Source organism: Hemitrygon akajei, chromosome 7 (genome assembly GCF_048418815.1).
Source record: "Hemitrygon akajei chromosome 7, sHemAka1.3, whole genome shotgun sequence".
Lineage (NCBI taxonomy): Eukaryota > Metazoa > Chordata > Chondrichthyes > Myliobatiformes > Dasyatidae > Hemitrygon > Hemitrygon akajei.
The window spans coordinates 61,092,773-61,118,826 of record NC_133130.1 but is presented as its reverse complement, the minus strand read 5'-3'; the positions used below and the strand labels follow the sequence as shown (position 1 = coordinate 61,118,826).

Below are 26,054 nucleotides of genomic sequence, written 5' to 3'. Positions count from 1 at the left end.
CAGCAAACTAACTGCCAGGATGAACATAAAATAGGTTGTAACACTTAGTAGATAAACTAAGATTAAGATTGTGTTAAGATTGACGTTATTAAATAAATTTATGTGGCACTCTTGACCTCAGTGTGATCTAGAGCAACACATAAACAGATGGAGGAATTCAGCATCTATGGAGGGACACTCACATCCATTGTCATGAAGTGTTTCGAGAGGCTCGTCATATGGCACATCAAGACCCTGCTGCCCCCCTCACTGGACTCCCTGCAGTTTGCGTACCGTCCCAACCATTCAACAGATGATAACTTTGCCAGCACCCTCCACCTGGCCCTAACCCACCTGGACAAGAAAGATATGTACATTCGGATGCTGTTCATAGACTTCAGTTCAGCATTCAACACAGTCATCCCTCAGAAACCGATTGGAAAGTTGAGCCTACTGGGCCTGAACACCTCCTTCTGCAACTGGATACTAGACTTCCTGACTGGAGACCTCAGTCAGTATGCATCTCCAACACCATCACACTGAGCACGGGGTCCCCCACAGGGCTGTGCGCTCATTCCACTGCCGTTCACTCTGCTGACCCATGACTGTGCTGCCACACACAGCTTGAACCACATCATCAAGTTCGCCGATGACATGACTGTGGTGGGTCTCATCAGCAAGAACGACGAGTCAGCTTACAGAGAGGAGGTGCAGCAGCTAATGGACTGGTGCAGAGCCAACAACCTGTCTCTGAATGTGAACAAAACAAAAGAGATAGTTGTTGACTTCAGGAGGGCACAGAGTGACCACTCCCTGCTGAACATCAACGGCTCCTCAGTAGAGATTGTTAAGAGCACCAAATTTCTTTGTGTTCACCTGGCAGAGAACCTCACCTGGTCCCTCAACACCAGCTCCATAGTAAAGAAAGCCCAGCAGCATCTCTACTTTCTGCGAAGGCTGAGGAAAGTCCATCTCCCACCCTCCATCCTCATCACAGGGGTTGTATTGAGAGCATGCTGAGCAGCTGCATCACTGCCTAGTTCGGAAATTGCACCATCTCGGATTGCACAACCATGCAGCGGATAGTGAGGTCAGCTGAGAAGATCATCAGGGTCTCTCTTCCCGCCATTACAGACTTTTACACTACACGCTTCATCCGCAAAGCAAACAGCATTATGAAGGACCCCATGCACCCCTCATACAAACTCCTCTCCCTCCTGCCATCGGGGAAAAGGCACCAAAGCATTCGGACTCTCATGACCAGACTATGTAACAGTTTCTTCCTCCAAGCTATCAGACTTCTCAATACCTAGAGCCTGGTCTGACACCAACTTACTGCCCTCTACTGTGCCTAATTTTTGTTTATTATTTATTGTAATGCCTGCACTGTTTTGTGCACTTTATGCACTCCTGGGTAGGTCTGTAGTCTAGTGTAGTTTTTTTCTGTGTTGTTTTTACATAGTTCATTGTAGTGTTTGTACTGTTTCATGTAGCTCCATGGTCCTGAAGAACGTTGTCTTGTTTTTACTGTGTACTGTACCAGCAGATATGGTCGAAATGACAATAAAAAGTGACGTGACTTGACTTGACTTGAAAAGGACAGTTGATGCTTTGGGTCAAAGTCCTTCATCCGGACTCCTGGTATCTGTATTTTCAGTATCGTTTTGTCTCTGTTTCAGTCAACTTTCGAGTTTTTCATGGCATAACAGCTGAGGCACTTGAAAAGCAAACATGAGGAAATCTGCAGATGCAGGAAGTTCTAGGAACACACACAAAATGCTGGTGGAATGCAGCAGGCCAAGCTGCATCTATAGGGAGAAGCACTGTCTATGTTTCGGGCCGAGACCCTTTGTCCTGACACGTCGACAGTGCTTCTCCCTATAGATGCTGCCTGGCCTGCTGCGTTCCACCAGCATTGTGTGTGTGTTAGCTGAGGCATTTCTCAGGTTCTCTTATTGATTTCCCTTGTTGAGGACTCTTGACCTCACAGCTTATATCACTGTAACCTTGCACCTTACTGTCTACCTGCATTGCACTTTCATTGCACTGTAACACTTTATTCTTCACTCTGTTATTTTACCTTGCACCACCTCAGTACACCATTGTAATAAATTTATCTTTATGGATGGTATGTAAGACAAGATTTTCACTGTGCCTCAGTATATTTGACTACAATAAATCAATTTACTGTTTGATTCATGTAATATGAAAATTTATTGCAGCATTGTTCTTTTTCTTATTGTAGGTTGGTGTGCTGTGGAGTTTCAGTTGGTGATTTTTTTCTGTAAAATTATTTTCTTCTATTTTAGGTAGAGAGGCTCCAGGGTGAAATCAGCAATGAAAAAGAAAGTATGCAAAATGTTGAGACTCTTACTGATGACCTCATAAAAGAGAAGTCCCAGCTTGAAAAATCTATTGAAAGCATCCAACAAAATGCTGAGCGACAGGTAAGAGGACATATCTTAGTACATATTTTACACATCTGAATCATACTCTTATTACTGTAACCTCATTTTGAAATAATGAATTTGTAGAACTATCTATTAGAATATTAATTAATTGGTCTTTTAGCTTGGTTTTACAGTTGCAGATAACAATAGGGACCCTGTAGGGACATAAAAAATGTAACAAGAAGAATGATTATATACTTTTATCAACATGAAATCAATAACTGATGAAAGGTAACAACAGCAATGAATTAGAACATTTAATTTGCACAATTTCATATTTCATGACTGTATCACAGCTAATTTCTGTAAATTGGATTACTAACTGGACAATTAATTACAGTGCTACAGAAGTTATTTCCAAGTTTTAATCTTCATTACATCAAACCCGTATCTTTATATCCTGATTATTTTTCAGTGGTAGGCTCAAAGCAGAACGTGGCCTGCTCTACATTGATGAGACTTCTTCATCAAGCACCTCCACTCCATCTGCCAAAAGCAGAACTTCCTGGTGGCCAAATATTTTAATTCCAACCACTTCAGTTCCAATATGTTGGTTCATGGCATCCTCTTGTGTCAAGATGAGGGCACCCGCAGGGTGGAGGAGTAACACGTTATTTTCCACCTGGGTATCCTCCAACCTGATGGCATGAATATCATTTTCTCCTGGTAAAAAAAAAATCCCTCTCCCTCCCCTCTTTTTATGTTCCCTACTTTAGCCTATTACCTCTTCTCACCTGCCTATCACCTCCCCCTGGGTCCCCTCCTCCTTCCCTTTCTCCTATGGTCCACTCTCCTCTTATCAGATTCCTTCCTCTCCAGCCCTTTATCTTTCCTACCCAAATGGCTTCACCTCTCACCTTCTTGCTTTTCTCCCTCCCCTCCCCCCACCTTTTTATTCTGGTATCTTCCACCTTCCTTTCCATTCCTAAAGAAGGGTCTCGGCCTGAAACATTGACTGTATACTCATTTCCATAGATGCTGCCTGACCTGTTGAGTTTTTCCAGCATTGTGTGTGTCTTGCATTTCCAACATCTGCAGACTTTCTGGTGTTACAGAATGCTTTGAGCCTAGCACTGAAAAATAAAGATGTCATGAGGACAAATTGACTGGTGGCCACGACAAATGGGCACTCACTGTTAATGAGAATGCACCCCGTAACCTTTGACAGCCTGACTAATCAAGAACCTATTATCCTCCGCTTTAAATATACTCAATGATTTGGCTTTCGCAGCTATCCGTGGGAACAAATTCCACAGTTTCACTACCCTCTGGCTAAAGAAATTCCACCTCATCTCTGTTTTAAATGGTTGTCTCTCTATTCTGAGGGTATGCTCTTCTAATCCTAGACTTAACCACTATAGAAAACATCCTTTTCATATCTACTCTGTATAGGCCTTACAATAAGTCGATAGGTTTTAATGAGATCTCCCCCTCATTCTTCTGAACTCCAGCGAGTACAGACTCTGAGCTATCAACACTCCTTGTACGTTAACCCTTTCATTCCCAGAATTACTGTGAATGGTCTCTAGATCCTATCCAATGTCAGCATATCTTTCTTCAATAAGGTGCCCAAAACTACTCACAATATTCCGTGCAGTCTGACCAATGCCTTATAAAGCCTCAGCATTACATCCTTGCTCTTGTATTCTAATTCTCTCGAAATGAATGCTCATATTGCATTTGCCTTCCATACCATCAACTCAACTTGAAGTTAACCTTTAGGGAGTTCTGCACAAGGACTCCCAAGTCCCTTTGCACCTCTGACTTTTCTTCAGTTTTCTTCCCTTTACAAATATAGTCCACACCTTTATTCCTTCTTGCAAAATGCATGACCATATACTTTCCTACACTATATTCCAGGTTTATGATATTCTAGTTTCAAATTTAATCATGGGCAGATGTCTAATCTGTATGTGCAGTGCCTTATCAAAGTATTCATCTCCCAACCCTTTATTCACATAAATGAGTATTATAACCATGGATTTTGATCAATTTAACTGACAATTTTTATTTGTGTTTCATCTATTCCTTTTTCACAGTCAAGCCCAAAAGCAAGAAAAATTATAAAGCATGAAAAACTAAAAATTCAAAAACTGAAATGTCAGCAGTTCAAAAGTATTCATTTCTTCAATGCACAACACTTAATTGAACTACCTCTCACAGCTATTTCAGCCAGTAGACTCTTTGGATAAGTCTCTATTTGCTTTGAACATTGTGATGAAGCAACATTTGCCCATTCCTCCTTGCAGAATTGCTCAAGTTGTACCAGGTTAGTTGGGGGCAGCGGTAGACAGTGATCTTGCAGTCTCGTTAGAGATGTTTTATCAGATTAAGGTCAGGACATCTTTACTTAATTTGAAGCCATTCCATGGGTTGTCCTGGTAGTGTGTTTTGGGTCATTGTCCTGCTGAAAGATGAACTTTCTCCCCAGTTAAAGCTTTCTGGCAGAAGCTAGCAGGTTTTAATCCAGGATATCTCTGTACTTAGTAGCATTCATTTTCCCATCAGTCCTGACCAGATTTCCAGTCCCTGCTGCTGAAAAGCATTCTCATAGCATGATGCTACCTCCACTATACAGTAGGGATTACGTTACCTGGCTGATGCGCAATATTAGATTTATGCCACATGTACCACTCAAAAAAAGTATATTCTTGTTCGTAAAGGCTTTGCAAAGCATCGGTTAGAAGATACTGTAAAGATCTAGAAGGTCTTGTGGTCAGATGAACCTAAAGTGGAACTTTTTGGCCTCAGCACTAAGCTGTATGGTAGTACACTGTGTGGTATTCTTAAAACACTTTTAAGAGTATGGCTTTTGTTTCTTAATATGGTGTTTGTGAAAATTTTATTGATCAACCTGCTTATGAGAATGCAGTATCGATGAGGGCACTAATGTGCACAGAGTAAATGTCTGTCAACAGTGTACACAACAGACAGATCTTCTTTCCTGTCCTGATGAAGGGTCTTGGCCCAAAATGTTGACTGTTCATTCCTTTTCATGGATGCTGACTGACCTGCTGAGTTTCTGCAGCATTTTGTGTGTTACTCCGGATTTCCATGTTTGCAGAATCTCTTCTGTTTATGGCTTGATGCTCTACAGCAAAGTCTCTTTGAGGTATGTCTTCCCTGAAGAAGTTTAACTCTTCTCTCTGAGAGTTCAGTAAGACCCTCTCTCACAGCTCTCCCTCTGACTCTTCTACCATGTGCTCACCCAGACTCATTACCACAGCCACATATTCTTCCTGGGAACTTGTCTTTGCCGCCATCTTGTTCCACATAGCTTCCAACTCCATTTTCAGGCTTCACTGTTTGGATCCTCTTATCGACTGTTTCTCCTGCCACTTCGCCCTCTGTGTTCTTCATGCTACCCTCTCCACCATGTGGAGGTATCTACAGGCCCTGTCTCAGTCTCTGCCACAACTCAGGCCTCACTATCCACTGCCTGTCATGGACATCTCCGACAGTTCATCCTCCACCTGTTCTTCTCCTTCCTAATCTCCTGGAAGGATCAAAAGATCACCCGTCTCCAGTCTGTGATCCTAGGTCCTTCCTGCATGAACATTATCTTGATCAGCTAACTCCAGACTGTGGATCCCACTGTCTACAACTCCGGTTCCAATGACCCTGTATGCCTCCAGACCATGGCCCCTGCCACCTACTGCTTGGACCTCGATTTGATTGGAAGCCTCCAGACTGCAGATCCAGCTGTCTCTATCTCTGATTCCAATGGTTCTGGATGCCTGTGAACCGCAGATACTACCATTGCCAACTCCAGCTCCAGCAACCCCAGGCGGCTCCAGACTGCTGATACCACCATCGCGAACTCTGGTCCCAGCGACCCCAGACATCTTTAGACTGCAAATTACATGGTCAGCAGTTCTGGCTCCAGCTCTGACCTTGGCTGCATCCACCTCCAGGCCAAGACCTTTCTTGCTGCCACTGGATTCTTTGTCCACCGTTACTCTCCAACTCTGGGTGCCTCAGGACCTGTCACTTCATAGATCCTTGGAGCCTTCATCTTCTTTGCACTCTACCTTCCCTGAACATCCCAACCCTTCCCTCTCTTCTGTCACCACCAACTCTGCCCCCCCCCACAATGTCTTCACATTTCCCTCTGACCTTCCCCTCTCTGAGGCAGATCATTCTGTCCTCAAAAAGGACCTTACCTTTGTTCTCCTTCACCCAGATTACTTCAGTGAGTTTTTTACCTATCACAATGCTGAGCTCTTCTTCCATCACCTCTGTCTCAGAGCCCACTTCTTTGGCAAGGATTCCTCACCCCGTACCAATGACCCTTTCTCCCATTTCCAACCCCCCCCTCCCCCCCATCCTGGCCTGTTCTGCTCTGGGTCTTTTCATCACTAATTGCTGACAAGACATCAATCAGTCAACTTCTGCACTGCTCTCTCCCCTTTAACACTTACCTCCTCTGAATGAACTGCCTTCCAGTTTCTCTGCACCAAACCCATAGACAAAGAGTGTGCTGTTATAGTGTGGCCACTACCTTGCTGAGGCCAAGTGGCAACTTTCAGACACCTCCTTATATTTACCCCTTGTAAAGGATCCCACTCAAGACCATCAGGCCATCACCAATTCTGGGGATCTCCAATCCACTGCCACCATCCTCATGATTCCCTTGCTCTGAACTGCTCCTTTCTACCTCCTACATAAGATCCACAAACCTGATTGTCTGGGTAGGTGCTCCTGTCCTACTGAACTCATATCTGCATACCACAACTTCATCTTATACCCACTGATTCAGTTGCTTCCCACCTGCATCCATGACTCTTCATATGCTCTCAATCTCCCCAACAGCTTTCAATTCCCTTGCCCTGTTTGCCTTATTTTCACCATGGATTTTCACCAGTCCCAATACACTTCTATCCCCCATGAAGACCTTAAAACTCTCCACTTATTTCTCAACAACAGTCCTGACCAATTTCTCCTCCACCACCGCCCTGCTCTGTATGACGGAACTGGTCCTCACCTTAAATAACTTTTTTCGGCTCCTCCCACTTTCTCCACACTCAAGTGATGGTATGGGCATCCACATGGGCTTCAGCTATGCTGTTCTTTTCATTGGCTGACTGGAACAGCCTATGTTCCAAGCCTTCCCTGGTAATACTCCCCAGCTCTTTCTGCATTGCTTCCGTTTCATGCACCCATGCTGAACTCATCAATTTCATCCACTTTGCCTCTAACTTTCACCCTGCCCTTAAATTCACTTGGTCCATTTTTGACAGCCCACTCCCCTTTCTTGATCTCTCTGTCTCAAACTCTGGAGATAATCTGTCTACTAATATCTTTTATAAACCTACTGGTTCCTATGGCTATCTTGATAAGACCTCTTCCCACACTGTCTTAATGCCTTTTCCTTTTCTCAGTTTCTTCATCTCTGCCACATCTGTTCCCAGGATGAGGCTTACTATTCCAGGATATCAGAGAATGGGGTTTCTTTCCTCCACCACTGATGCTGCCCTCACCCACATCGCCTCTATTTCCTGGGCACCCCATCTTGCCACTGCCTTAGCAGTGATAGAGTTCCTCTTTGTCTTCCCCTGCCGCCCCATGAGCCTCCACTTCCAGCACATCAATCTCTGCAACTTCTGCCATCTTCAACTGGACCCTACCACCAAATACATGTTTACCTACACCCCTCTACTCACTGCTTTCCATGGGGATCGATTCATCTGTGATCCCTTTTTCCATTCGTCCCTCCCCACTAATCTCCCTCCTGGCATTTACCACTGCAAGCACCAGAAATGCTATGCATGCTCATTTATCTCCTCCCTCACCCTAGTTCCAGGCCCCAGGCAATCCTTCCAGGTGAAGCAACACTTCACCTGCAAATTTGCAGGATTTCCTAATGATCAACCATTTTAACCATATAACAATTACAGTGCAGAAACAGGCCATCTCGGCCCTTCCAGTCCGTGCCGAACACTTACTCTCACGCCTACACAAAAATACAACTGCAGATGCTGTGGATCAAAGAATATGTACACGACGCTGGAAGAACTCAGCAGGTCAGGCAGCATCCGTGAGAAAAGAATAGCCAACATTTCGGGCCAAGACCCTTCATCAGGAATGGAGGGGAAGAGAGGGCTGAAGCTCAGTAATAGAGATAGGGGAGGGGGAAGGGCTAGAGGTGTCAAGTGGAGAACCAATCAGAGGAAGGATAAAGGGGGAGGGGATAAGCATGAAAGAATTGCAAAGGAGTAGAAAGTTGAAAGGGGAGAGAGGCAGAGAGGGACATAGGATAGGGGAAGGGGGAGGGGGAGGGAATTACCGGAAATTGGAGAATTCAATGTTCATACCACCAGACTGGAGGCTACCCAGATGGTAGATGAGGTGTTGCTCCTCCAACCTGGGTTTGGCCTCATCATGGCAGTAGAGGAGGCCATGTATGGACATATCTAGATGGGAATGAGGGGCAGAGTTGAAGTGGGTGGCAACCAGGAGGTCCTGTCTATTGTGATGGACGGAGCGGAGGTGCTCGACGAAGCGGTCCCCCAATCTGCGTTGCGTCTCGCCGATGTAGAGGAGGCCGCACCGAGAGCACCAGATGCAATAGACGACTCCAGCAGACTCACAGGTGAAGTGTTACCTCACCTGGAAGGACTGTCTGGGGCCCGGAATGGTGGTAAGGGGGGAGATGTGGGGACAGGTGTAGCATTTGCGTTTACAGGGATAAGTGCCGGGTGGGAGTTCTGTGGGGAGGGACGTGTGGACCAGGTAGTCGTGGAGGGAACAATCACCTAGTCCCACCGACTTGCACTCAGCCCATAACCCTCCATTCCTTTCCCGTCCATATACCTATCCAATTTTACTTTAAATGACAATATTGAACCTGCCTCTACCACTTCTACTGGAAGCTCATTCCACACAGCTACCACTCTCTGAGTAAAGAAGTTCCCTCTTGTATTACCCCTAAACTTTTGCCCCCTAACTCTCAACTCATGTCCTCTTGTTTGAACCTTCCCTACTCTCAATAGAAAAGCCTATCTGCGTCAACTCTATCTATCCCCCTCATAATTTTAAATACCTCTATCAAGTCCCCCCTGAACCTTCTACGCTCCAAAGAATAAAGACCTAACTTGTTCAACCTTTCTCTGTAACTTAGGTGCTGAAACCCAGGTAACATTCTAGTAAATCTTTTCTGTACTCTCTCTAGTTTGTTGACACCTTTCTTATAATTCGCTGACCAGAACTGTACACAATACTCCAAATTTGGCCTTACCAATGCCTTGTACAATTTTAACATTACATCCCAACTCCTATACTCAATGCACTGATTTATAAAGGCCAGCATACCACAAGCTTTCTTCACCACCCTATCCACATGAGATTTCACCTTCAGGGAACTATGCACTATTATTCCTAGATCGCTCTGTTCAATTGCATTCTTCAAAGCCCTACCATTTAATGTATGTCCTATTTGGATTATTCCTACCAAAATGTAGCACCTTATACTTATCAGCATTAAACTTCATCTGCCATCTTTCAGCCCACTCTTCTAACTGGCCTAATTCTCTCTGCAAGCTTTGAAAACCTACTTCATTATCCACAGTGCCACCTATCTTAGTATCATTTGCGTACTTACTAATCCAGTTTACCACCCCATCATCCAGATCATTAATGTATATGACAGACAACATTGGACCAGTACAGATCCCTGAGGCACACCACTAGTCACCAGCCTCCAACCTGAAAACCAGTTATCCACCTCTACTCTCTGGCATCTCCCATTCAGCCACTGTTGAATCCATTTTACTACTTCAATATTAATACCTAACGATTGAACCTTCCTAACTAACCTTCCGTGTGGAACCTTGTCAAAGGCCTTACTGAAATCCATATAGACAACATCCACTGCTTTACCCTGGTCAGCTTTCCTAGTCACCGCTTCAAAAAATTCAATAAGATTTGTCAAACATGACCTTCCACGCACAAATCCATGTTGACTGTTCCTAATCAGACCTTGTCTATCCAGATAATTATATATACCATCTCTAAGAATTAATTTACCCACCACTGACGTCAAACTTACAGGCCTATAATAGTCCTGACGAAGGGTCTCGGCCCGAAACGTCGACAGCGCTTCTCCCTATAGATGCTGCCTAGCCTGCTGTGTTCTACCAGCATTTTGTGTGTGTTGTTGTTTGAATTTCCAGCATCTGCAGATTTCCTCGTGTTAGGCCTATAATTGCTAGGTTTACTCTTAGAACCCTTTTTAAACAAAGGAACAACATGAGCATTACCATCCCCATTTCTAATGACATTTGAAATATTTCTCTCAGAGCCCCTGCTATTTCTACACTAACTTCCCTCAAGGTCCGAGGGAATATCCTGTCAGGACCCGGAGACTTATCCACTTTTATATTCCTGAAAAGCGCCAGTACTTCCTCTTCTTTAATCACCATAGTTTCCATAACTTTCCTACTTATTTCCCTTGCCTTACACAATTCAATATCCTTCCACTTAGTGAATACCAAAGAAAATAAGTTGTTCAAAATCTACCCCATCTCTTTTGGCTCCACACATAGCTGTCCACTCTGATTCTCTAAGGGACCAATTTTATCCCTCACTATCCTTTTGCTATTAATATAACTGTAGAAACCCTTTGGATTTATTTTCACCTTACTTGCCAAAGCAACCTCGTATCTTCTTTTAGCTTTTCTAATTTCTTCCTTAAGATTCTTTTTACATTCTTTATATTCCTCAAGCACCTCATTTACTCCATGCTGCCTATATTTATTGTAGATATCTCTCTTTTTCTGAACCAAGTTTCCAATATCCATTGAAAACCATGGCTCTCTCAAACTTTTAACCTTTCCTTTCAACCTAACAGGAACATAAAGATTCTGTACCCTCAAAATTTCACCTTTAAATGACCTCCATTTCTCTATTACATCCTTCCCATAAAACAAATTGTCCCAATCCACTCCTTCTAAATCCTTTCACATCTCCTCAAAGTTAGCCTTTCTCCAATCAAAAATCTCAACCCTGGGTCCAGTCCTATCTTTCTCCATAATTATATTGAAACTAATGGCTTTGTGATCACTGGACCCGAAGTGCTCCCCAACACATACCTCCGTCACCTAACCTATCTCATTCCCTAACAGGAGATCCAACACTGCCCCTTCTCTAGTTGGTACCTCTATGTATTGCTGCAAAAAACTATCCTGTACACATTTTACAAACTCCAAACCATCCAGCCCTTTTACAGTATGGGCTTCCCAGTCTATGTGTGAAAAATTAAAATCTCCCACAATCACAACCCTGTGCTTACTACAAATATCTGCTATCTCCTTACAAATTTGCTCCTCCAATTCTCGCTCCCCATTAGGTGGTCTATAATACACCCCTTTAAGTGTTACTACACCTTTCCCATTCCTCAATTCCATCCAAATAGCCTCCCTAGATGAGCCCTCTAATCTAACCTGCCAGAGCACCACTGTAATATTTTCTCTGACAAGCAATGCAACACCTCCCCCTCTTGTCCCTTCGATTCTATAACACCTGAAGCAACAAAATCCAGGAATATTTAGTTGCCAATCACACCCCTCCTGCAACCATGTTTCACTAATAGCTACAACATCATATTTCCAGGTATCAATCCATGCTCTAAGCTCATCCACCTTTCTTACAATGCTCCTAGCATTAAAATAAATACATTTAAGAAATTCTCCACCTCTTACTCTCTGTTTATCACTAACAGTGTAAACAACTTTACTATCTTCTTTTTCTTCCTTCTCCCATACATCTGTTCCTGCACTCTGGTTCCCCTCCCCCCCTTGTATCTAGTTTAAATCCACTAGAGCCTCTCTAGCAAACCTACCTGCAAAAATATTTGTCCCCCTCCAGTTCAGATGTGAACCGTCCTGCTGGAACAGGTCCCACCTTCCCTGGAAAACTGCCCAATTATCTATAAATCTGAAGCCTTCCCTCCTGCACCATGTCTTCAGCCACATGTTGATCTGTGCTGTCTTACTATTTCTAAACCCGCCTGCACGTGGCACTGGTAGCAATCCTGAGATTGCTATCCTGGAGGTCCTGTCCTTTAACTTGGTGCCTAACTCCCTAAACTCACCTTTCAGGACCTCCTCACTCTTCCTACCCATGTCATTGGTCCCTACATGGACCACGACATCCGGCTACTCACCCTCCCTCTTGAGAATACTGAGAACTCAATCCCAGATATCGTGGAGCCTGGTACCAGGGAGGCAACAGACCATCCGGGATTCTCAATCACTTCCACAGAACCTCTTATCTGTCCCCTTAACTATCAAATCCCCTATCACTACTGCTCTCCTCTTTTCCCTCCTTCCCTTCTGAGCTGAGGGTCCAGTCTCGGTGCCAGAGATGCAACCACTGCAACTTGTCCCTGGTAGGTCGCCCTCACCAACAGTATCCAAAACGATATGTTTATTATTGATGGGAATGACCACAGGGGTGCTCTGTTCATTCTATCTAATCCCCTTCCCTCTCCTGACAGTCACCCAGCTACCTGTCTCCTGACTCTTGGGGGTGACTATCTACCTGTAACTCCTGTAGATTTCTGCCTCTGCCTCACAAATAAACCAAAATTCATCCAGCTCCAGCTTCAGTTCCCTAACTCAGTTTGTCAGGAGCTGCAGCTGGATGCACCTTTTGCAGGTGTAGTCATCAGGAACAATTGTGCTCGCCCTGACTTCCCACATACTGCAAATGGAGCAGTCGACTTCCCTAATTGCTGCCTCCATTACCTACTCCTAAGGTAATTAGATTAATTAAAGGAACTTACCTGGCCTCACCTCACTTGAAGTGAAGCTCATCCTCAGCCTCTGCTCGCCGAAGCCTCTCAAACCAAAGCCTTCCTACTCTGTCTCCCACTGCTATGTCGCCCGCTCTGTTAATTCCTGTCCACATTTCAATTCTGCCATGTCGGCCCATGGCCTCCTCTTCTGCCACAATGAGGCCACTCTCAGGTTGGAGGAGTCATATTTGGTCTGGTTAGCCTCCAATTTGATGACATGAACATCAGTTTCTTTCTCTTCTTCAACTCCCTACTCTGGCCTCTTGCCTTTTCTCTTCACCTGCCTATCACTGCCCCTTGGTGCCCCTCCTCCTTACCTTTTTCCCATGGTCCACTGTCCTCTCCTAACATATTCCTTATTCTCCAGCCCTTTACCTTTTCCAGCTATCACCTCCCAGCTTCTTACCTCATCACCCTCCAACCCAACCACCTGGGTTCACCTATCACTTCCTAGCTTGTGCTCCTTCCCCTCCCCACACCTTATTCTGGCATCACAACTTGATATGAGTATACAATGCTGATTTGATACCGGCACTACTATTTTGGGCCTCAGCCTCCAACCACCATTCTCTAGTCTCAAATGCCTAAACAGACCCTATATAGATTGTCTGCCTCTTGGATAATCCCTAAATTTTGTGAGTTCTGATGTGGCTGAAGTGTTTTGTGCAGGATCCAGCAAGGGTAAGGTGGTCCTTTATGGGATGTGTTGTCATTTTGGGATGTTGAGTACAGTATTTTGTGATTTTTTTCAATAGCTTCTTATCATATTCTCTTTAGGTGACCAGTAACTTCCTTATCCATTTTGACTGGTCACACAAGTTGATAAAGATGTTATATTTTTATCAAGGGAAGTATATTCTAGATGAGTTTTCCGCCTTCCCAGAAATCTCTTTCCATTGCTGAGCTCAAAGATCTGCACTTGTTGTATGTGTATTTATTTCAAGAGTTTGTTGTCAAGCACGTGGACAATATTGTCTGTATACTGGAGCTGTTTGACAATGCCCAGGGCCTAGTCTTCGTAACATTTGCCTCAAAGGGGATACTGAGAATGGCTTATTCCACCAATCAGTTAGTAGACAGTAAAAGTAGTATTTCTTCAAACTATTGTGTTATTTACTTGTACATTGGTCATAACACTGATACATACAGAGCAGTGGTATTTACCAGTGTTTTTATACACCTTGAGCCCAAGCCTGATTTGAGGTTCTTTCCTTCACATGATGAAGAAATTCTTCATTTCTCATTCTTAAGTGACAGAATTATCTTTGCCACATGTAAGTCCAAACATCACAAGGATAGCTCTGTCAATATTAATGTACATCTTCCCATTTCTATATCACATACAATCCATCCTTTAATTTCTGAGCTAATTTACAAGACTGCAATATATAGGCATAAGTTTACCGTCCACTTTTTTCTGCCAGATTTTTTTTTCATTCAGGTTTCTGCTGCCGTTTTTATAAGACCATAAGTGTTGGGAAGTGTGAGGTCATGCACTTTGGTAGAAGAAATGAAAGGGTTGATTATTTTCTAAATGGAGAGAAAATACAAAAAACAGAGGTGCAAAGGGACTTGGGAGGTCTTGTGTAGGATTCCCTGAAGGTTAATTTGAAGGTTGAGTCTATTGTGAGGAAGACAAATGCAATTTTAGCATTCATTTCTAGGGGACTAGAATATAAAAGCAAGGATGTAATGTTGAAATTTTATAAAGCACTGATGAAGTCTCACGTGGAGTATTGTGAGCAGGTTTGGGCTCCTTATTTTAGAGAGGATATGCTGAAACTGGAGAGGGTTCAAAGAAGGTTCACGAAAATGATTCAGGGATTGAATGGCTTGACACATGAAGAGTATTTGATGGCTCTGGGCCTGTATTCACTAGTATTCAGAAGAATGAGGGGTGACCTCATTGAAACCTATCAAACGGTGAAAGGCCTTGATAGAGTGAATGTGGTGAGGATGTTTCCTATGATGGGAGAGTCTTAGAGCAGAGGACACAGCCTCAGAATAGAGAAACATCCATTTAGAGGAGATGAGGAGAGTGGTGAATCTGTAGAATTCTTTGCCACAGTCAGCTGTGGAGGCCAAGTCTTTATGTATATTTAAGGCAGAGGTTGATAGATTCTTGATTGGTCAGGGCATGAAGGGATACAGGAAGAAGGCAGGAGATTGAGGCTGAGAGAAAAATTGGATCAGCCATGATGAAATGGTGGAGCAGCTGCAATAGGCTAAATGGCCTAATTCTGGTGCTATATCTTATGGTCTTATATAGAAGCAGAATTAGGCCATTTGGTCCATCGAATCTGCTCCACCATTTCATCATGGCTGATCAAAATGAATGCTAACATCACATTTGCCTTCCTCACCAATCCCTTGCCTTGCTCAATGTGCAAATTAACCTTTAGGGAATCCTGCCCGAGGACTCCCAAGTTCCTTTGCACCTCAGATTTTTGAATTCTCTCTACACTTAAAAACTAGCATACACTTTTATTTCTTCTAACAATGTATTTGACCATACGCTTCCCAACACTGTATTCCAACTGCCATTACTTTGCCCATTCTCCTAATCTGTCTTAAGTCCCTCTGTAGCCTTTCTGCTTCCTCAAAACTACCTGCACCTCCACCTATTTTCATATCATCCACAACCTGGCCACAAAGCCATCAATTCCATCATCCAAATCATTAACATATGACATAAAAAGAATCGGTCCCAGCACAGACCCTTGTGGAACATCACTGATCACTGGCAGCCAGCCAGAAATGGCTCACTTCATTCGCACTATTTGCCTCCTGCCAATGGCCAATGTTGTATCCATGCAAGTATCTTTCCTGTAATACTTGTGTGGAACCTTGTCAAAGGCCTTCTGAAAATCCAAGTAGACAATATCCACTGATTCTCCTTTGTCTATCCTCCTTGTTATTTCTTCAAAGAATTCCAACAGATTTGTCAGGCAGGATTTTCCCTTAAGGAAACCATGCTCACTATCATGTGCCTCCACCTTCCCAACCACTAAGGTCAGACTAACTGCCTATAATTTCCTTTCTTTTGCCTCTCTTCCGTTTTCAAGAGTGGAACGACATTTACAATTTTCCAGTCCTCTGGAACCATGCCAGTATCAATTGATTCTTGAAAGATCATTACTAATGCCTCCACAATCTCTTCAGTCACCTCTTTCAAAACCCTGGGGTGTAGTCCATCTCGTCTTATCTATCTTCAGATCTTACATTTTCCCATGAGCATTCTTCCTAGTAATGGAAACTTCACACACTTCTGCCCCCTGACATACTCAAATTTCACCATGCTAGTGTCTTCCACAGTGAAAACTGTTGCAATATACTTATTCAGTTTGTTCAGCACTTCATTGTTCCCCATTACTACCTCTCCAGCATATTTTTCCAGTGGTCCAATATCTACTCTTGCCTCTCTTTTACACTTCGTATATCTGAAGAAACTTTTGGTATCCGCTTTAATATTATTGGGTTGCTTATCTTCATATTCCATCTTTCCCTTCTTTATGACTAATATAGTTGGTTTTCTGTTGGTTTTTAAAAGATTCCCAATCCTCCAATTTCCCACTAATTTTTGCTCTATTATATGCCTTCTCTTTGGCTTTAATGTTGGTTTTGACTTCTCTCGTCAGCTGCGGTTGCATCATCATGCCTTTAGAATACTGCTTCTTTGGGATGTATCTATCCTGCACCTTTTAAATTGCTCCCAGAAGATCCAACCATTGTTGCTCTGCTGTCATCCCTGTTAGTGTTCCCTACCAATCAATTTTGGCCAGCTCCTCTCTCATGCCTCTATCATTTGCTTTACTCCACTGTAATACTGATACATCTGACTTTAGCTTCTTCTTCTCCTCAAATTGCTGGGTGAATTCTATCACATTACGATTACTGGCCATTAAGGGATCCTGTACCTTAAGCTCTCTAATCAAATAGAGTTTGTTACACAACACCCAATCCTCAACCATGACCTGGTCTAAAAAGCCATTTTGTAGGCATTCTAGAAGTTCCTCCTCTTGGGATCCAGCACCAACCTGATTTTCCCAATCTACATGCATATTGAAATCCTCCATGACTATCGTAACTTTGCTTTTTTTATATCCATTTTCTATCATTGTAATTTGTAGACTATATTTTACCACTGTTCAGTGGTCTGTATATAATTCCCATCAAGGTCTTTTTACCCTTTCTGTCCCTTAGCTCTTCCCCCAACAATTCTATGCCTTTCGATCCTATGTCCCCTTGTTCTAATGATTTGATTTGATTTTTTACTAACAGGGACTCCTCACCCCCTCTACCTACCTGTCTGTCTTTTCGATACAATGTGTATCCTTGGACGATAAGCACGCAGCTATAATCTTTCAGCCATGATTCAATGATGCCCATAACATCAATGTAACTTTTTAAGTGTAAAGTATCCTGCATGATTTTGCATTTTTTCTCTTTGCAATAGTCATCTGGATATTTTGTTTAAAGTGAATTTCCCCATTTCACTTTTATGTTCCAGATTAAAATATTGGAACAGGAGAATGAGCACTTAAATCATACCATTGCATCCTTACGACAACGCACACAAATAAGTGTAGAAGCTGGAGTGAAAGACATTGAGAAAGAAAATAAAATCCTCCATGAATCTATTAAGGAAACCAGCAGTAAACTGAACAAAGTAGAATTTGAAAAAAAGCAAATCCAAAAGGAGTTAGAACATTATAAAGAAAAAGGAAAAAGGGCAGAAGAGCTTGAGGCTATTTTGAGTCGCTTAGAAAGAGAAAATGAACAGCTGCAAAAGAAGATTACTGGTCTAATGATCACATGTGAAAAAATAGATATCTTGGAGCAGGAAATCTCTGATTTGGAAGTGGAAAATAATAAGCTGAGAAAGACATTGGATAGTCTGAAAAATCTTACTGTGCAATTGGATGTTTTAGAAAAAGAAAACAACCAACTTGAGGATGAAAATTTGCAGTTAAGAAGGACACTGGAGAATTTGAAATCCAGTGGTGTCAAGTTGGCACAACTTGAATTGGAAAATAAAGAACTGGAAAATGAAAAAGAGCAGCTAAAAAAGAGTCTGGAACTTTTGAAAGCTTGTAACAAGAAAACTGAACGATTAGAGGTAAGCTATCAGGGACTTGACTTAGAAAATCAGAGACTCCAAAAGGCTCTTGAAAATAGCAGCAAGAAGATTAATCAATTGGAAAATGAGCTACAAGACTTAGAAACAGAAAATCAGAGCCTGCAAAGAAATCTGGAAGAGCTAAAAATCTCCAGCAAACGGCTACAACAACTAGAAAAGGAGAACAAACTCTTGGAGCAGGAAGCTATCCAATTGGAGAAAGACAAAAAGCAGCTTGAAAAGGAAAATAGGAGATTGCGTCAACAGACTGAGATCAAGGACTCCACACTGGATGAAAACAATATGACAATTTCTAACCTTGAGAAAGAGAATAAATTGCTAACAAAAGAAATCAACAAATTCAAAGACTTTTATGGTCGACTGAAAGATTTAGAAAAAGACAATAAAGAGTTAGTTAAACAAGCAACTATTGATAAGAAGACTCTAGTGACATTAAGAGAGGTAAGGTATATTTTTATGTGAATTGGGGAAGTCCTAGTAGATATCAGACTGCTTTCAAAAATGGAAATAGTGAGTAGAAAAGAGTGACAAATTTGCTTCTCTCAGTTGAATAGTTTAAATACTGGTAAACTGAAGAAGCAACTATTGAGTTATAATAAAACTAGTCAAATATGAAATTTTGTTCTTAAAAAAACACTGACAACTTGTATTGGTGCAATTGTCTTCCTAACCAACTTGCACAAGAAGGTATTAGCATGTTCAAGTCAGACTTTACAAAGTTTTAAGGGACAATAGTTAGGAATTCTGCAATCTGGGAGATATTTGAGTGTATATAAGAACAGATGAGTATGGGTGTGTCATGGAGGGATTCAAGTCAATATTTACACAATGATTGTTTATAGTACTGTTAATACTTTTAGAATATTATAGGGCATATTTATGTTTGTTTGATGAGTGTGTTAAATATAAATTAACCATGTAAATGTTACTGATAACCATGTATTTTGTTAACTGCGAGAAGCCTGTGTCCCAATCGATTGCTCATGAATAATGAGGACTTAGTGTCGTTCTTTTGCGTCATGAGTCACTATTCAGACATCAAATATAAATTATATATATTTTCCTTTAGTGCTCTATATCATTTCTTGTAGATGCACATCTTCATTTTCTGGCAAATGTAAACATGATATTTGTTATTTCAAGTTTAGCTGCTGGTTTAATAAATGACTCAAATTACTGAGCTGTGTGTTCTAATTTGTTAATTAGTCTTTCAAATATTATTGAGTACCTTTTATAATAATTACCAAATAAAAAAATTTAATAGTTGGTGGATCTGAGAAGAGCAGCTAAATGATGTGATATTTTCAGGAACTTGTAAATGAGAAATTATATACCCAGCAAATGAGCAATGACTTGGAAAAACTCACTCATGAACTGGAGAAGATTGGATTAAACAAGGAGCGTCTCCTTCATGATGAACAAACCACTGATGATAGGTAAAACATTTGAAAATTTGCCATTGCTAATACTGGTAGTAGTTTTCGTATTAAATCCCAATACATCAAATAAAAATGTAGATGCACAGTAATGAAACTACTGATCTTTATTTTGTGTCTGTTTTAATTTTGAAATAAACTAACGATACATGTGTACTGAGAGTCAGAACAAAGTAAAACTAGACTTACTTTAACCAAATCATTTGTTGTATTGTTCATCATTTTGGAATTTTTGGACCTATTATTACCTACTTTTCACTCCTGTTGCTGCTAAAAATCCATACATGGCTGGTGTTAGTCAAGAATTTGCATTCTGGAAATTGCACTGCCTTGAAAGGTGCAGAAACTGAGTGACTAGATGTGGATAAGACCATAAGGCGAGCAGAATTAGGCCATTTGGTCCATCGTGTTTGCACCACCATTCAATCATGCCTGATTTATTAGCCCTTTCAACACCATTCTCCCACCTTCTCCCCATAACCTTTGATGTCCTTACTAATAAAGAACCTTTAAATGTACATGATGATTGGCCTCCACAATCATCTGTGGCAATGAATTCCACAGATTCACCACTCTCTAGCTAAAGAAATTCCTCTTCATCTCTGTTCTAGAGGGCTGGATTTATATTCTGAGGCTGTGCCCTCTGGTCTTAGACTCCCCCACTATTAGAAACATCCTCTCCGTGTCCACTCTGTCTAGGCCTTTCAATATTTGATAGGTTTCAGTGAGATCACCCCTCATTTTTCTAAAGTGCAGTGAATACAGGCCCAAAGCCATCAAACACTGCTCAAACTTTAACCCCTTCATTCAGAGGATCATTCTCGTGAACCTCCTCTGGACCCTTTCCAATGACAGCACATCTTTTCTTGGATAAGGGGCTCAAAACTGTTCAGAATACTCCAAGTGTATTCTGACCAATGCCTTATAAAGCCTCGGCATTGCATTCTTGCTTTTGTATTCTAGACCTCTCAGAATAATGCTAACATAGCATTTATCTTCCTTACTGCCATCTCAACCTGCAAGTCAACCTTTAGAGAATCCTACATGAGGTCTTTCAAGTCCCCTTTGTATCACTGATTTTTGAATTTTCTCACCATTTAGAAAATAATCTAATCTGAAGTGCGTGACCATACAATTCCCTACACTGTATTCTATCTATCACTTCTTTGCCCATTTCCTCAATCTGTCAAAGACCATTTTTAGATTCCTATCTTAATACTACCTGGCCTGCCAACTATCTTTATATCACCTGAAAACTTGGCTGGAAAGCTACCAATTCCATCAACCAATTCATCGATGTTTTACATGAAAAGAAGTGTTCCCAGCACTGATCCCTGCGGAACACCACTAGTCATCAGCAGACAGCCAGAAAAGACCCCCTTTATTCCCACTCTATGCCTCCTGCCAGTCAGCCAATCTTCTGTCCATGCTAATATCATTCCTTTAATAGCATGGACTCTTTCCTTGTTTATCAATCCTATGTGCAGCATTTGTCAAAATCCTTCTGAAAATCCAACTAAACAATATCCATTGACTCTCCTTTATTTATCCTGCCTGTTGTTTTCTCAAAAAATTCCAACTGATTTGTCAGGCAAGATATCCCTTCAAAGAAAGCATGCTGACTCCTTTCCCAATACTGTTGCCAATGTCCCACAAATTTACACACACTTCTCCCATGCTAATCTCTGAGCACATTTCTAGCACTACCTCTTGGATCTCTCTACCTACCTACGTCATTGGCATTCACACTCGCAGATGGAAGAGGTTCTGACAACATCTGAATTTTTTCTAGTGTAATACCTGCAATCATGGTCCCCTAATAACTTAAAAAAATTGAGATTGGTTTACATTTTTTTCAGTGCAGTTTCAAATCATTCAATGGGTGCCTATACATGAACCATAAGAATGTAATGGTAAATTATTATCCAGTAAAGTAAGTTAACTTCTCAGTTAATTAATTTATCCTCTTTGCTAGATATTAACCCAATTTTGGGAACACAAAATGACAAAGTAATTTGCCTGAAGGTCCTATTTGAAGGAGTGCTATAACTCTCAAATCACTTAAATATTTTTTGTATTTGCATGATAATAGAATCAAGTGCGTACATGTCAAGGAAAGTAATAATATCTCTGCCACAGGAACTTGGCTTCAATTATTCCTGTAACAATTCAATGGAAAAATACAGAATACTTAAATAACTGAGTTCGTCCTACTGTTATTCAAACATAACATTTTTCCATTTCAATTTCTACTTTCCAGTAGATATAAACTTTTGGAATCAAAACTTGAAAGCACACTAAAAAAATCTCTAGAAATTAAAGAAGAAAAAATTGCCAGTCTTGAAGCGCGTTTAGAAGAATCAACAAATTTAAACCAACAACTACGTCAGGAGCTAAAGACGGTAAGACACCCATGAAGGATAATTTTCTCAGGCATGTTAAACAATAACTAAACCTGTTTTCAAAATGTTAACCATTAAAGTACATCCAATTATTGTTATCGTAGACATAGACTAAATATGCATTTATGCAAGTGAATGACCAACGTACTTGCCAGCACAATTTCTATTCTTTGAACAGCAACTATTGTTAAAATAATTCAGGCAGTGTTCAGACTTCTCCAGTTGCTATATTAATTACTGTAGATGAGTTTCCACTTGTATATTGATATATCTGTAATAAAGACTGCTGTGAAGTTGTTCAAAAGAGGTGTAGATTTGAGCATCTGGAACCCTGTAGAGGCAAGCTGCATTCTAGGCTCTGATGTTTTACATTATCAGAGGCACCTTCTGATTGGTGAAGAGAATGGTTTTCCATTTAAAGTGACTAATCTGCAACAGGATGTCAGACATCAGCACCCTGCAAAAACTCATTTCAGGGAGGTAGTACCATCACCCCTGCCCCCTGCAACCCCATATCCCCCCCTCCCCGGTCGACCTCCAAGGGTATATGTATACAGGACATTTGATTATGAAAGAACACAATTTATTTGATCACGTATTGAAGCTATTTACACACATATACACACGTGCGCGCACGCGCACACACACACATATAAAAAAATATATACCTTGTTGAGTATTTTGTTGGCAGTCTCAATGCTAATGCAAATAGCTTTTCGAAAATAATGATAGCGAGCAACACTGTCATTATTTTTGACCCCTGTTAGGCAGGGATACATTTTAGTGTAGTCTGGGGTGAAGTACGTTTTATATTTTCTTTTTTTGGAACACTCTGCCATGGTGCTGCAGGACACTAAACTGAACTGATTGACAATGAAAGACAGAGAGATCGGTTGACTGTAAAGCCTGCTAACAGAGAAAACTGATAGGTCTACTTAGCACAAAGAGAAACCAATCAGGATGCTCTCTCTCTCACTCTCTTGCTACATCTGTCTCTCTCTCTCCCTCTCCCTCTCCCTCTCCCTCCCGCTCACTCGCTCTCAAAAAAATCGATTTCCAGGATATTGTATATAATTTGCAGGCATCAGGGAGCTGCTATCAATATGCGGGAGACTCCTGGAACTTCCGGGAGAGGTGGGATGTCTGGGATGTTAATCCAGTGAGTGTGGATCCTGCAGAGCAATGAACCCATCTTGCAAATATAATGTTGTGGACTGTGGTTCTCAACTTTACAAACTAATGGTCCTCAAAGAAAAATTACACCCTGCTCCTGCTCAGCAAATGCAAAACAATGGACATTTTACAAATATTGACTCTGTCTACTCAAAAAATAATTCAATGGGTTAAGTCAAAACAATGAATACATGACCATGCCTTTGATAGATTATGAATGAATTTCATTATTCATCACCACTGTGAATATGTCCAGTAGTTTCATATATAATAGTTGATCTTTCTACCCAACACAAGATGCAAATGTAGTGGCAAAAGCTATTGGCAGAGTGACAGTGTAGTCTTGCAAGTAAGTTACTCTTACTGAACTATCTTGCACATTTTTGAAAAGAAATTATCTTAATGTTAACATTCAACTACATTAAGATTGGTTGATGGCAGAGGTAAGAACATTGAACAATCAAATTTGCAGAATATATTCTTAATCTGTATAAGCACACTAGATTCTGTTTTATAGTAGCTTTTACTATGGTGGAGAAAGATATGCTCTAGAAAGATGGGTCTGATTTAGATTGCATCATGTGAATTAGTTGACAATGGTTTTTAATGGTGTCTGCTTCATGGGCTTCCTTTAGTTCAGGAAGCTCAGCATTTAAATCAATATGAAATTAAGCTATCTTATTTGAATGGCAGATGTAGCTACACGTACGGTAATTTGGTAATGATTTCACTGTGCAGAGATAGTTTATCAGTTCCCTGCTTAAAACTAGATTCATGATGTGAATCTCTACAAACCTACAGAGAGAAGAAAACACTGCCATCATAGTTTCATCACATTCTACCATCCAGTCTAACTTTGTGATGAGTTACATAAGAAGGTTTACAGCATCATCAAGGACTGCTGCCACCCTGGCCATTCCTTTTTCTCTCTTCTGCCTTATATTCTGCTTTTTTCTCTCTTCTGATTATACAAAAGCTTGAACAGCTCTATGACCAGTCTCAGGAACAGCTTGTTCGCCACTGCTATCAGACTTTTGAATCCCACCCACCTCTTCAACATCCTCTTTCAGGTGGTACTGCCACATTTTCAAACCATTAATTATACCTTTACCATCATTGTTAATTTAAATTTTTGTACTGCCTCAGTTTTCACTACCATACTTTGCATCATTCTATTTTTTCACTTGTTGCTATATTTATTGTATTTGTTATTATGTATACTGATTACTCTGTGAGCTTCATGTGAGCAAGGAATTCCATTGCATGAATCTGACATATTTCATGTGCCATCTCATGTACTAAGTGGTAATTCCGGACCAAACTTGAATTACTGAAGGATGCCAGGCAACTGTGACAGTGCTTGAATGCTAGCACTATTCTTTTTACAAAGGGAAACCAAGTAACACTGGTGACAAGACTTTGCTCCCATATAAGCTCAATGCCTTCTATGCTCACTTTAACCATCAAAACATGGAGGAACCTTCACAGACTCCTAGAGCTCTCAATGACCCTATGATTTCAGTCTCTGAGACCAATATGAGAACATCCTTCAGAAGGGTGAAGCCACAGAAAGCATCTGGCCAGGTTTGGGTACCAGACCAAGTACTAAAGACCTGTGCTGATCAACCGGCTGAAGTGATGTTTTTAACCTCTTGCTTCAGCAGTCTGAAGAACCCACCTGCTTCAGGCATGCTTCAATTAAACCAGTGCCTAAGGAGAATGTGGTTACTTGCCACAATGATTAGCATCCAGTAGCACTTAATGTGATGAAGTGTTTTGAGGGGCTAGTGATGAAACAACACCAGCCTGAAAAGCAACTTGGATCAGCTATAGTTTGTCTACAGGCACAATAGATTCACAACAGATACCATTTCATTGGTTCCTCACTCAATCCTGGAATATCTGAACACCAAAATACATGCATCAGGAAGCTCTTTATCAATTACAGCTAAGATTTCAATACTATCATCTCCTCAAAATTAATTAGTAAGCTTCAAGGCTTTGCCCTCAATTCCTCCTTGTGAAATTGGATCCTTGATTTCCTCACTTGCAGACCCCTGTCAGTTCAGATTGGCAGTAATGTCTCCTGCACAATCTCCATCAACACAGATGCACCACAAGGCTGTTTGCTTAGCCCACAGCTCACTTGCTTTATACTTATGACTGTGAGGCTAAGTTTACTTTCAATGCTCTATTTATGTTCGCTGACAACACCATTGTCATTGACAGAATCAAAAATGGTGACAAATCAGCATATAGGAGGGAGATTAAAAATCTGGCTGAGTAGTACCACAACAACAGCCTCTCACTTAATGTCAACAAGACCAAGGAGCTGATTATTGACTTGAGGAGTAAACCAGAGGTCCATGAGCCAGTCCTCATCAGATGATAGAGATGGAGAAGGTTAGCAACTCTGAATTCCTTGGTGTTATCATTTCAGAGGATCTGCCTGGGCCCAACATGTAAGTGCCATTATGAAGAAAGCACAGCAGCACCTCTACTTCCTGAGAAGTTAGTAAAGTTTCGGCACGACATCTAAAATTTTAACTAATTTCTATAGATATGTGGTGGAGATTATATTGACTGGTTGCACCTTGATCTGGTATGGGAACACCAATGTCCTTGAAAGAAAAATACTGCAAAAAGTAGGATGGCCCAATCCATCACAGATAAAACCCT

General features: G+C 41.4%; 1 protein-coding gene across 18 annotated transcripts in view; it reads left to right on the top strand.

Moving 5' to 3' along the window:
• Positions 1-26,054, top strand: part of LOC140730487 (girdin-like) — a 282,300-nt gene that overhangs the window by 146,746 nt on the left and 109,500 nt on the right. For all 18 annotated transcript variants that reach the window (XM_073050988.1, XM_073050990.1, XM_073050989.1 and 15 more), the window contains exons 14-17: positions 2,289-2,426; positions 17,735-18,805; positions 19,673-19,800; positions 22,061-22,202. In XM_073050988.1, the coding sequence (XP_072907089.1) occupies positions 2,289-2,426; positions 17,735-18,805; positions 19,673-19,800; positions 22,061-22,202 (1,479 nt within the window). The remainder of the gene's footprint in view (positions 1-2,288; positions 2,427-17,734; positions 18,806-19,672; positions 19,801-22,060; positions 22,203-26,054) is intronic.